General features: G+C 31.4%; 1 protein-coding gene across 1 annotated transcript; it reads left to right on the top strand.

Moving 5' to 3' along the window:
- The first annotated feature begins 3,027 nt into the window (after positions 1-3,027).
- LOC148310538 (vacuolar protein sorting-associated protein 39 homolog) lies at positions 3,028-14,183 on the top strand. Its single transcript, XM_088258310.1, has 13 exons — positions 3,028-3,231; positions 3,316-3,465; positions 3,549-3,676; positions 4,993-5,193; positions 5,674-5,860; positions 6,784-6,901; positions 7,917-8,043; positions 8,136-8,534; positions 9,401-9,623; positions 10,114-10,569; positions 11,425-11,660; positions 12,725-12,859; positions 12,976-14,183. The coding sequence occupies exons 1-13, from the start codon at positions 3,162-3,164 to the stop codon at positions 13,144-13,146; spliced, it is 2,601 nt and encodes an 866-aa protein (XP_088114436.1). The 5' UTR covers positions 3,028-3,161; the 3' UTR covers positions 13,147-14,183.
- The last annotated feature ends 249 nt before the right edge of the window (positions 14,184-14,432 follow it).

Here is a 14,432-nt window from a genome sequence, read left to right as displayed (position 1 = left end):
TGGGCACAAGAAGAAGGCTGAATATATGAAGGACCGGCTTATTGATATGAAGCAATATCTTCCAATCAATCAAAGACAGACTGTGGTGATACTGGTTGAAATTTAAACCTCATAAAGCTTTTTGATCAAATTAAGGCAGCAGCAGGCACCTCAGTGGTTGGAGCGCTAAGTGCAGCGCAGTCAAGGGATAACTGGAGAAGAGTTATTGCTTCTGCAAGGGTCACAACCCTCAGCAATGAGGAATAAGACCCTTTTTGAAGAAGAAAGCTTTTTGAAAACAGACGGCAGATAGTGCTTGTAAATAAGTATCAACGAAAAAAAACATGAATTACAATTCATTGCAGTACGAACAACCAAATAATTACAACATTATTTACTATGTGAAATTTTAAGTGATGAAAACAAGGAAGGTAAAGGAAGTAGGATCAGATAAAGATTTGAGTGGGGAGAGCTAGAGGCTAGAGGAAACCAAGAAAGAATTATATGAATGTAAATTTTTACTTTGAGTGTTGTTATATTTTTGGTTAATTTATATCAACCAAATATATATTTTATAACAAGAAAATATATTTTATAACAAGAAAAAATATGTTTTATAACAAGAAAAAAAAAGTTTTATAACAAGAAAAGTATTCCCTTAAATGGAAAAAATCTTTTCAACCAATCATTAAAAATATTGTTTTTTAATTCTCAATATTATTAATATTTAAAGCATTTACTTTGTGGTAAGTCATTTTAACATATTTATTTTTTTTACAAAAATGTTTATAATATTAGTTTATAACCATTTACCGAGATTTTTATGTTTACCGGTTTCAAAATCGGTAGACATAAAAATCTCGGTGAGTGGTTATAATCTAATATTATTAACATTTTTGTAAAAAAAAAGTTTTTTAGTTCATCATATGCACTTCATTAGAATGGTTGTTTTAAAAGATGACCATATATGAAAGTTTGGGTAGCAGGTGTTGAATAGTTAAAACTTATCGATTTTAATTACCTACATACGCCTCAAGCTTTTACAATGCGCTATTCAAAAAAATCTTACGAAAATAGATATGGGATAACTTTAAATTTTATTTAAATATACGTAACATTTTTCAAATAGCCGCCTCCGTAGTATGGTAGTTTGTGGGGGGTTGAAATAAATAGTAATCACTCCCTCTAATATTTATTTAATACATAATGCACAACTCATTTGGTAAATTTGAGGTCGTCAATCAGCAAGGGCGCCAAGTCAAATAGATTGTTGACGGCGTCCAAGGAGAGCTCTTTATATAACATGGAATTGTATGTGAAGGTCCTGGAAGTTTTTGAAAATCTGAAAACAGAGTGGCACCAATTATTATGAAAAAAGACGAGCTAATGAAATCTGTAAATGGAGTACCTACTTTACGAGTACGCTTTCCGTCGTCAAGATTTTGAAGCATCCAAAAATTTGGACCTTAACGGGGCGCCCGAAAATCTTCACATAGAGACAAGGGGCGCCACTTTTTAACACTAAAATTTAAGGAAACTTATACTTTGTCCGCCTCCATAGTGCAGTGGTTTGCTAACAGCCAAATTTGCTACAATGTTGATTTCAGGAGGTTTCAGGAGGAAGCGAAATTTAATGATGATTTACGCTTTTAGTATGTTTATAAAAATGCAAAAAATAATTACATGTTGATTGAAGGTAAAAAAAGACAAAAAAAAAAACGTGAAATGTTATGATTTTATAAATTGATTCGGCAGCCAATTTTTAGTAAAATCTATCCATTTTTAATTTAAGTTTTACTTAGTAAATACTACTATTTCTTAAGATATATTGTAACACGTGTTTCAATGTATTCTACATCATTTTCGAACTCCGTATGTGAAGCAAAATCTAAATATTTATTCAATAAATTTCAATTCTAAAACACGTGTCACAACATATTGAAATAGTGGTATTTACTAAGTAAAACTTAAATAAAAAATACGCACTATGTATTATATTAAAAGTTTCCATCCACATAATGCGAGCTCAACAAATATAAAAATGACATGGAAAGATTCTTAAAAAGCGGCTGAAAAAAAAGATATTGAAATGTAAATTTACTTAAAAGTTTAGTAGATAACATAAAATTCATCATAAAGAAACTAAGAGTATCAAACCGATTTCACATCTTATAACTACTGTCCTTTTGTATCGTTGATATGCTCAGAATAATGTATACTCGTATGAACATGTATATCAATATTTTATTCCGAGTAATAATTTTATCCATTACTTCTTTAAAACTGTATGGTTTTGAATTTCTAGGTTCTTAAATACAAAAGTACGTAGAAATGATTGTATACAAAATTTCTTTTTTAAATATTTATAAAAAAAACAATAGGGTAAAATTAGACAAAATTAAATTAATCGGACCAGAAAATACTTCTCATTATAAATTCATCAATTCCCAAATGTTCCCGGACCAATTTCACGAAAAAACGGATCCGAAAACGACGTTAGCGTAAAAAATTAATATTTTTGATATCCCATAGTTGTATTTTTTTTAAGGCAAAACGACTGTTGATTTTAAAAAATCAATAAGCGGTCGAAATCAAAAAGCAAATACTGGTTGAACGGTTTCAATGAATATTCATTTATGTAATAAATAGGAATTGAACAATTCTTCGGGGGTAAATCATGTACTAGTGTAAAAAAAAATTTAAAAGAACAAAATTCAAGCGAAATAGATGTTCAAATATGAGACGAAATAAAAGCTTCATTGAATGAATGAATACCAATTCAAAAATAAAACTATTTTTTTATACTTCTAGCAGTATAAAAAAATATCAATTTCGTTTACAAATTGGAGAAAAGTTTCTCTTTCTCAATAAATGTTTTAAAATTCCCGCTGTAAAAGTTGATGATCAGAGACATCTTTGGTAAAAATTGTAAAGATTTACAGTACCTAATTAAAATAATTATCAACAGTCTCTATATTTTAAATACTATTTAGCCTTGAGTGCATAGATAATACTTAGCATATTCTTACCATAGACAAAGATAGCTGTCAGACTGACGTTTGTAGTGGGTGTAGTGATTGCTATATTGATAAAGGATTGCTTATATATTTATGAAATGTGAAAAATAACAAACTTCCGCGGAACATACTTCGATAAAATAAAATTAAAACAAAAAAATAATCATGCACGAAGCGTACGAGGTTTCGCCTATGCTCAAATTGACTGAACAAATAGAATCGATAGCTGCATACGGTGACGCATATTTTCTTTTTGTCGTGTTTTATTTAGTTTTTCTCTCCTTGTCAGGACATTACTAATCATTTTGTTTTTCTGTAGATGAAAATCTTCTGGTTGGAACACGGCAGGGACACCTGCTAATGTATTTAGTAACACAAAGCCCAGAGGCTCCAAGATATAAAGTCCAAGTGCTCAGATACCATAAGACGTTTAGCAAAAAGCCCATACAACAAATTGAAGTTATTCCAGGTATGGACAATATTGTACTCAGCTAAAATGTATCCATAACTCTTTTAATTTTTCAAGTTTTAATATTTTGTTTATTTTTCCAGAACATAATTTGCTTCTTTGCTTGTCAGACAATATATTGGTGGTACACGATATTAACATTATAAACTTTCCTGTTGTACAAACACTACCACAAACCAAAGGTGCTACTCTGTTCGCTTTAGATAATAAGGTAAGAACAATATTTTATTGCGGTTTGCCATTTTGGAGTATCCGCTATAATGCTGCATTTGGAGTAACTGCAGAGTCTGACATATTTTTAACCGTAGGAAGATCATATACTTTTAATTATTATATTTAAAAGAATAATTATTGAGTGGCAGAATTTAAAGTTATTTATTTATTTATTTTGAATAAAGTTCTCACTAGAGCCAATCAAAGTGTGCATTCATGCCTTATATAAAAATTAAACAAAGAAACTAACAAAACCAATAAAATTAATAAAAAAAAATCATTTCTATATCATGTTAAGCAATAACATAGGAATTGCCTAAATCTATATATTCTAAAATAAAAATATTTTCCTCACTTGGCATAACCAATGGTAAATTAACCCTTCAATGGTTTATTTCCATTTTTGATATCTCAACATAAAAGAAGAAGAATATGGAAGATGGCTGTTGTGAACTGTGGCACGAGATTGATTTAGTGGTGTGGTTTCCAACCCTTATGTATGGAAGCGAAGCATGGAGTTGGCAAAAGAAGGATGAAAGCAGACTGAATGCAGTCGAAATGCGATCCCTCAGACGAATGTGTGGCAAAATGATGTTTGATAAATGTTCGAATGATGAAATAAGGAAAGAATGTAAGGCTGAGATAAGCATTATCGATAAAATTAAGAAAGGTGTGTTGAGATGGTTTGGAGATGTGGAGCGTATGAGTGAAGAAAGAACCGTTAAACAAATTTATGAAGCGAATGTAGTTGGAAAAAGAAGCAGAGGACGACTGAGGAAAACTTGGTACAATCAGGGATGTCAAATACTTGAAAGCGGCCGGGTCAAGAGTCGTAATAATCGTCGGGTATGTATGAGGAGATGCATGAATGTAGAAGAGGCAAAGAATGTTTGGAAAGACAGAGTGGTGTGGCGTTCGATTCTCTCTGCCTACCCCTGTGGAGAAGCGGCGTGATGGTTAGTAGTAGTAGTAGTAGTACCCAGTAGTAGTACCCAATCATGGGTAGAATTGGCGAATATTGCACGTGTGTAAAGTGATCACTTCCATATTTTTCATCTATATTGAGATGTCAAAATGTAAAAAAATGACTCCTAGGTGGAGGTAATCCAGATTTGTAAACAAGCATTTGGACACACTCAAAATGTTGTAAAAAAACGTTATGTATACTCAATACGTTTGAATATCCCAATGTTACCAAATACTTTTTCGCGCTGGAACTGTACAGATTACTAGGTACCTCAAGTACCATAAAAAACTAAAGAATATATCAATTTGGAATACTTTTCTTATCGAAAAACATTTTCATATTTCCAGACTACTTTATTGGTGACCGGCGTAGAGACTTCGGTGATACGGTTGTGTGTGGCCGTCAAACGGAAGCTTCAGCTGTATTATTGGAAAAAAGAATTTAAGCAGCTCGTAGAAGATATACCTATTGGAGATATTCCAAAAGTAATCACATGGGGGCAGAGTATGCTTTGTGTTGGATTCAAAGATGAATACATTCTGTATGATGTAAGTGCTCCAAACCTAAATTATCAAACATATTATGTTATTTTCACCACTTACTACGTTTCAAAAAGCATAGTTTTTATTTCAAGTTTACCCAACTTTCAATTGAAACATATTTTAATTTTTCAAAATTTAAAAAATTTATTTAGATTTATGAAAAACAAACATGAAACATATACTTTTTTAAAATGAATTAAAAAAAAAAGAAGATATTTACATAAATACTCCACTTTCATACTATTTCTGTGAGCCTAAGCGACTCAATATTAAAAATAGATATTAAATTGTGGTTCGAACCCAGATACTCTGACTCAAGAGTCCGCGACACTAACCACGGGACCACAACCTGGCACGTTTTTTCATCAATAAAATATGACAATATTACGGGCACAATAGTTTTATAGTGTTTCATTTAAAAAAGTCTGCTCATATGTTTTATAATTCATTTTTGAACAGCAGTGTTTATTTTTGTTTTACGAACAGCTTTCAGGTGTCGCTAAGGAGCAGTTTTTGACCAGTGGTTCTCGATCACTGGAACCTTGTATTACCAAAATAACGGACACTTCGTTCATGCTGGGCCGAGATCAAACTTCCTTCATAGTGGATGAAACCCAACCGTCTTTACTCACCAAGTCGGTGTTTAAGTGGACAGAACCTTTAGCTGGGGCTGGTAATTATTGCTTCTTTGATTTACAGTTTCTTCTCTTTGTTCTCGGGGATTGTGTTTCTAACCTTTTAACTGCTGGGTAGGTATTATATCGAAGCCTGACATACCATAATTTCAAACTTTTTTTAATATTTCATAATTTTCAAAATTGGCATTTTTAGTATTTCATAATTATCCCAAGAGATGTCTCAGCTTGTTTTATACTGATACTGTCAAAAACATTTGAACTTGGCTAGTAAAGTGAGCAGAGATGCCATTTATGTAAACACTGATATTTTATGAAAAGTGAGACACACGCTTGTGGTAATTAAAAGTCTAAAAGAGATGGCAAATGGAAATTCTGCTAATATTGAGATTGCTCTTAGCCAAAAAGTTACCCTTCCACAAACACAATTTTAGAAAATACGAAAAAAGAAAGTATCTTTTTTTATTGTTCTTCATTTTTTTTATTTCATTGCAAATTTACAAAAATATATCAAAGATATCAATATCAAGGTAAAAAAATCATGAATAGTTAATTCAAGAATCTGAGGGATAGTTGTCCATTATTTAATAAGAATTTGTGATCATATGAAAAATAAAATGAAACACAATGTAGTATGTATCAGTTACACATGCCTAATTTAGAGTAAATGTCCTAATTATATCTACTTTTTTTAAGATTATTTACATTTTGTCAAATATTGATTTTAAATTGAAATTAAAGGAAGCAAAAGCTGCACATCTTACTATTTACTTATTCACACTCAGTGATAGATTCAGTGCCATCTTGATTGCTAAATACATTTAAGGAAGAGGTCAGTTTTATGCTTCGTTTCAATCTAGAGTGGTATTTACAAATAATGTTTCCTTTTTTTTTATTAAAAAAGTCATAAATTGTGAATTGAGTATGTAAAAATTATATTTACCATTTTTTTCATTTTCAGCATGGGACAGTCCGTATATTTTAGGTTTACTTTCCGATCAAATAATTGTTCAGACTATTGAACCTAATATGTTCATACAAACTCTTTCCGAGCTCAATAAGGCAAGGTTATTATGCAAGTAAGTTTTATTTTATTTTATTCATTTAAAGAACAATGCAGAGACTTACCAAGCCACCTTGAGTGTCTTGTCGGTGGAGTTCTTCTTACATACATTTTTTTCTGTTTTTATCCATTTTAACCTAATATACACAAAAAAGAGAGAGAAAAAATTAAGAATATAAACTACAATATTTTAAAATTTTCATAGAAATTACTTTTGACCCATTCCTTTATTTTGCCTTTGTTCCATATTTTATTTAATTATATTCTAATGAATACATATATTATTTAAAATAGTTAGCAGAGCAACAATATCATATTTATTTTTATCAAATCTGTCTTTTTGACATACAATTTACAAGTAATTAGCTAGTAAGTCTGATGTTCTTTTACTAAAACATTGTTGTTGGACAGTTTTTTCATCAACCCTGACCCTGATTAGTATATTAATCTTCTTCTTTGGTCTCAATCCTGCGGATTGGTTTGTAGCAACAGATGACATCTCTTTCGCCATTCTCGCCTATTTTCGGAGGTCCTCTTCAGCTCCTCATACATTGAGCAGCCCTTGTCTTTATATAAGTCGCTTAGGTATTCGGGGCGTGGGCGTCTTCTGGCACTTATTCCCTCGATCGTCTCCTCTGTTATTTGGTGCAGGAAACCCTTATAACAAGTAGTATACTAATTAAAGGAACCGCAAACCCGATTCCGATCTGTACAATATTTTTTGGGGGCTCTCGCCCTCTACCAAAAGTAAGCAAATATAATAAGAATAATAATAAATTCGGATAACTTATATAGTGCCATTTTCGTAAAATACTACCTCGGCTCATAAGTATCTCCTGCTCTCTACCAACAGACTGTAAAAGATGCTTTTAAGTTTTTCCCGCAAATAATGTGTAAATAAAAAAAAACCAATGATTAGGATGGATTAAAAAAAAATGGTTTCTACTATCATTTTAAATTATAACAATGGTATTATAAAAAATAGTTAAAATGCTCCTTGCAAAATACAAATTTATAATAATTAATTTTAGATGTCGGCGTGGTCTTTTATATATTGCTTCAGTGAGCCAAGTATGGAGAATTGATGCTGTTGACATAACAAAACAACGACAAATGTTGCTTAAAGATAAATACTTTGAACTAGCTATCAATTTAACGGTAACAAAATTCAACTATTCCACATTTTATATGTAATTTGATCCTTATATCAAATCATCATAATACAAATTGCCAAACTGTTTATTTTTCAGCAATTATCCGATGAATCTGACGAAGAAAAGAAGCAAAAAATTAACTCCATTCAAATGCTCTATGCTTTTGACTTGTTTGACAGCAAAAAGTTCTCAGATTCTATGAAGATTTTTTTGAAATTAGATACCGACCCTTCTGAAGTAATCAAATTATTCCCAGAACTCTCTACGGCTCATAGTAAAACCGATGATGAATCTTCTGAACTGAAGCCACATAGTAATGATGCTGACAGTGGAATATCGGCTTTGATAGAGTATTTGACTGAAGTGCGACAAAAAGTACAGAAAAATAATAAGGATGTTGTAGAAAAAAATGAGAGCAAAAAGGATTCAATAATTAAACGCAATAATGTTTTGCTGGAAACAATTGATACTACATTATTAAAGTGTTATCTTCAGGTTTGTCTCTAATTTATACATATTTTTTTCAATCCATTGATCTAATTAAGTAGATACACATATCGCTCACTCCTTTCAAGAACGTCATAAATCAAAAATCGTCAATTTTGAGTTGTGCATGTTTTCGGAATGCCCAGAAAATGTACTATATCCCAGCAAAAGAGGCATATTTTTAACATAATATTTACCCGCTACAGGGCAGAAAATGTTACTTTTGCATTTTGAAGAAAATGTGTTGTTTAATAATTTTTATAAATAAATTAAATATTTTTTAAATGTAGGAAAAACCTTCAGGTTTTACCTAAAAATATCTGTTGCACAGTAAATAGTTCAATAAGTGGCTTGTTATTTATTTTTAATACATTGTGTTATATTTCTAAACATTAAAATCGTTCTCCTGAAAAATCAAGTATTTTGATTTATGACGTTCTTGAAAGGAGTGAGCGATATGTAAGAAAGTTATTTTGAAAATAATTTTCTTTTCTTTTTTATTATTAGAATAAAAGTATTTAATCATAATAATAAATTTGGATAATTTATAAAGCGCCATTTTTGTAAATGATTACCTCAAGGGCGATTGACTATGAATGAATTGGGGAAAAAAATATGGTGGAATTTAGCATACAAATGTGTTTTTATTCTGGTAAAAACTTGTTTATGTAACACCCTATCCATGTAATTAAAGTTGTACAGATTGGACACTAACTTTAATGCTAATACGACTATTTTCAACTCTGGACTAATGGTCTTTCAACTGTTTATGAACTTTATCAATACATATTTGTTTAATAAAATCTAATTTCATATAAATTGATTGTGAGTATTGTATATTTTTTTAAATGATTTAAATTTTTTTAAATTTGTAGACAAACGATGCATTTGTTGCCCCACTTTTGAGACTAAATAACTGTAAATTAGAGGAAGCTGAGCAGGTTCTACTTCAATATGGCAAGTACAGTGAATTGATCATTCTGTATCAGACCAAAGGACAACATACAAAGGCATTACAGTTGCTGAAAGACCAAGCCAAACAACAAGATTCTAGTCTCAAGGGTCATCATAAAACTAAGAGCTACTTGCAGCATTTAGGTATGATGTAAATATTGCTTATACTATTAGATTATTAGATAGTTTTCTGCAAACCTATTTATAGAGAGAATTGGTTGGTGTACAAATTTATGCCTATATTTTAATATGTCCACTCATTTAGTGGTATAAAGAGGACATTATATGTAATAAACATACTGTAAAACCTTGTTGGTTAAACATAATAAAACATTCAAAATACAGTAAATTAGAAAACGAAATCATGCATTTTTATACTTTTCATGCAATTATTACTTCTTTATATCAATTTTTTTTATTATTCAATTGTTTCTTTCTGGACTCAAAATAAAGTTTTGGGTCCCGTCTAAAATTATGATTAAGTGTGATGATTTAATAAATGAGATCGTAATCAAGTGAAGAGTAACCTTAGATACATACATATACATTGACATTCCAATGTGTAATATATATATACTCATAGTACACTTATTGAAACAATTATTGAAATTTACCTCCCCTTTTTTAACTGCAGGAGCTGAACACATAAACCTCATCTTCCAATTCTCCAACTGGATATTAGCTGAACACCCTGCAGATGGATTAAAAATATTCACCGAAGATGTTTTAGAGGTTGAGAATCTTCCAAGAGCCAAAGTGCTCGACTTTTTACTGCGAGAACACGATTCTCTGGTCATTCCGTACCTTGAACACGTTATTCATGGCTGGGAAGATGATAACCCGTTCTTCCACAACGCCCTCGTTAGAATGTTGAGAGAAAAGGTGATGGACAAGTCAGGAAAACATACCGAGGAAGAATTGAAGCATTTCAAGGCCAAATTTCTGTCATTTTTAGAGAAGTCAAATCACTACACCCCAGAAACTGTTTTAATCCACTTTCCATCAGATTCCCTTTTTGAAGAAAGAGCTTTAGTGCTTGGGAAGTTGGATTCACATGAACAAGCTTTGTCCATCTACGTCCATGTTTTGGGTAGGTATAATTTTATTACTATGGATATCTTGTTTTATGAGAAGAATTACATACATTGACTTTATTATTCTTAACCTCTCCGTGCGTACTGCTCCAACCCCGGGGCCATACAAAACTGGGTCAGATAGCGTGTGGCCCCATGTTTAAGGAGTAGTAATTTATTCAAATTGACAATATTTATTGTTGACATGCCTGATATACATTTAAAATGTTGATATTAATTTTAAAAATATAGTCTTAGAACCATAAAATTCTTATAAAAAACTCACTCTACAGGATATAATCTTTTCATTAATATCTTACTACATACTCGACTGGTTACACATGTTATGTATATGTGGTAAGATGCCATTAGTAGGTCATTATTATTCTACTTTTTATTACATGTTTTCAAAAGCTATTGTACTTTTTGTTCTACTCGTCTTTGAGCATCCATAACACTTAATTTTTTATAGTTCTATATGTTTCTTATTATGGAAATCGTTTCATATGCATGTTCAATTATCGTCATCTGTGAAATTTCATTTGAAAAAATAAAACAGAATCCTTTATTGATTAGGTAGGATTTGATTTGAGTCACATCGCCATTAAGCAATTTTTAAAAACACAAATTGTATTTTCTCAGTTGTAAACTGTTAAATTGTAACGTTTAGACTTCTGAATTCCCTCCCATAAAATATTTCTTTATTTCTGTCTTAACTTATCTAAAAGCATCTAGGTAACAATCCTCTAGGGTTAGACTGAGTATTTCAGAACGAATATTTTCAGATGTTCAAATATTGTTTACATTATGCAGGTACTTAATTAAAAATATTTTAAATTCATAAGAAACATGATTTTTTAAATGTGTTTTAGGGGATGTGGAAAGAGCAATAAAGTACTGTGATGCAGTAAGTGAGAGGCCAAAAGAGAACAAGAAAGATCAAGATGTGTATGTTATTTTGATAAGGATGCTAGTTAATCCAGCTCAAGAGATTCTTCCTAACGGACCATTGAGTAATGTTCCTAGAAATCCATTGACTGCACAGCCAGATATAGAAACAGCACTCAAATTGCTTGAAATGCATGCGGACAAGATCGAACCCATGAAGGTATAATATAAATATAGATACGTCAGTGGTACATAGCAGGGTAAGCAAGCGTTTTCCAAGCGATGACATCAACTTTGGCTGAAATCAATAGAATGAAATAAATATCAATTTTAACCTTTCCCTTCTGGTGCTAAAATAAAATGCGCATCCCGGTGTTGGGTAGTCACTACACAATTAAAAATTACCGATTATAATTTGGAAAAATACGGACATTCGTAGCTAATCCCCTTAATTATTTATTAATGAAGTAAAAAATTATAATAATGTAGATTTATTTGCTAAAAACATTAAAAAACCATCTGGCAACGCTCACGGAACAAGCACAGATCCACTTTTGTCGGAAGCCCAAAAGCTACTGCTGCTAAGCCAGAGAACATTGAGCTTTGAGCTCCTCACGCTTGCACAGTGCAAGTATCCAAGAGTGAGATGCGAATATAGTATCGCGGCTCCCGTACACTCTTCACGCGCTGTTTATTCACAAATTTGTTTCCGATCTTCACAAAATACCTCTGATGTACCCGATAAATTCTGATTATTATTTATATTATTTTTTAAATCAACGCGTAAATATGTTATGGGGGAATACATAAAATCTTAGCCTTATATTTACTATTCATATTTATAGAGATATTATGGTTATTAGAAGCAATGTGTACAAGGTACACAACACCGGGAAGGGAGGGTTAGTAAATAAAGGTGTGGAAAGGGGTTTTGTTTACTTGTATTATTTTTGTCTTTTGTATGGAACAGGTTATTACAGATAGCATTACTTTCTAGATAAGTTTATACTTTAGCTGTGCCATAGAAAAATGCCAGATCTATGGAAAGCCATCTGTCCACTAGTATCAGCTGTTGTCAATGTTTATATGCTTTTGTTTTCCTTAAAAATATTATTATGGTATTTAAAAAAATATTATTTAGAGTAGGAATTAGAATTATCTGTGTTATGCTAATCCCTTAACAAAGAATCAATAGATTTTTATGAAATTTCATTCACAGCATAACACTATAACAAAAAGGTAGGTTTTATATAAAATTATTTAATAAAACATGAGTATTTGTAGGCATTGGCAGTTCTACCAGATAATATACCAATTGCCAGGATAAAGACATTTTTAGAGAGTGCCTTCCATAAACAGCTCAATAACAGACGCAGAACTCAAGTTTTAAAAGGCTTATTATATGCTGAACATCTGCAGGTATGAATTTTAACAAAAAGTATTTTTTTTTTAAGACCAAATGTTTTTTTAATTATTTTTTAACAATACAAAAAATTACGTATTTAATTTTAAACTATTTTTGATTGCTGTTTCAGGTTCAGGAATTGAAAATGATACATGAATCACAAAGCGTGGTAATCACAGATTACAATGTATGTCCAGTTTGTAAAAAACGTTTTGGACACCAAAGTGCTTTTGTGAGATATCCAAATGGGGATATTGTTCACTACTCCTGTCAAGATAAGAAGTCTGTTGTACAGCCATAATTATTTGTGTAATAATTTACACACTAATAATAATACAGTTCATAATATATTTTACTTCCCGTATTGATAATCGTTTAACCGGATCCATGCGGCTCGCATAACCGTATGTGTTTTAATAAAACATGCCCCGTACGCGGCTGACATAACCGTATGTGTTTTTACTTTGCTCCAAGTTTCGAACCTAAGTTCAACTTGGAGGGATTTTTTCATGGTGTGGAACTTTGGATAAAATAATACGTCAATCCTTGGCCTTATGACATCTGTTGAAATATCTGACTAATAATTTTTAACATCACAAGGATAAATAAAAGAACAGATCCCTGATTTTTCTTGCTGTCGGTAATTAGTCCTTGCCATAATCATGCCCTATATCTGTCTCACTCTCGACGCTACGCATTGCCAGCGGGTAAGAGTGACACGCAGATGCGTGCTTTAATTTATTTATGTTACAATCTTATTTGTTTATATTACAATATATTTCAAGAATAATGTGACACACGTGTATTATAGAGTACCAAAAAGGCACAATGAATCCCATTGAACATTTTTGTTTAGGAAAATAAATCGTTTCTTAACTAAATACATGATAAAAGTAATCGTGTCTCTCAGGAACAAAGTTGACGTGGTCAAAAGGTTAAGGTCAAGTTTAATGCAATATTAGTTATGTATTATACTCCTATTAGCTTATCATTATATCAACTGCATTACATACTACAAACCTTAAACTTGGTTGTAAGTGTATTGCTTTGTCCTAACATTCTAATAATTTGATACGAATCCCAAACTATGAAATTTGGCAAGAATTATTAAAGTGCATCGAAAATATACACATGAAACATGCATTGAAATCTTAGAAAAAGCGTCAAGATTTATAATTTTTATAACTTTTATACCCGGCATATATGTTAAATAGCTGTCCGCTTACAATTTTAAGTACGGGGTGTCTCATTTCTGCATGTACAGATAAGGGTGATAATTATTTCTTAAAATAAAGTGCATATAATATTTATGTTTAATAAAATATTTAATCATAAAAATACTTGTTTCATTTAATGTAAAAGAAAATTGTAAACTGTGAAAGCTCATTGATTAAAATAACATATAAAATAAGAGTAGAATATATCTAATCGGATGCAGATGAGGTAAGTCTTCTTTTTCTTATTATAGGCCTTGCGGCCTGTTTTTAAGAGGGATTAGCCTCCTGCGACGTTGATTCCCAGCTATCGACCCATCTCTTTGGTGGTCTGCCCAGAAGTCGTCTACCATGGGGTTGGCCGTACAGTGCG

This window comes from Brachycentrus maculatus, unplaced genomic scaffold (genome assembly GCF_059751285.1).
Source record: "Brachycentrus maculatus isolate JH-2025_06_01 unplaced genomic scaffold, ASM5975128v1 h1tg000092l, whole genome shotgun sequence".
Lineage (NCBI taxonomy): Eukaryota > Metazoa > Arthropoda > Insecta > Trichoptera > Brachycentridae > Brachycentrus > Brachycentrus maculatus.
Note: the sequence above shows the minus strand (reverse complement) of the source record. Positions and strands in the feature narration are given on the sequence as shown.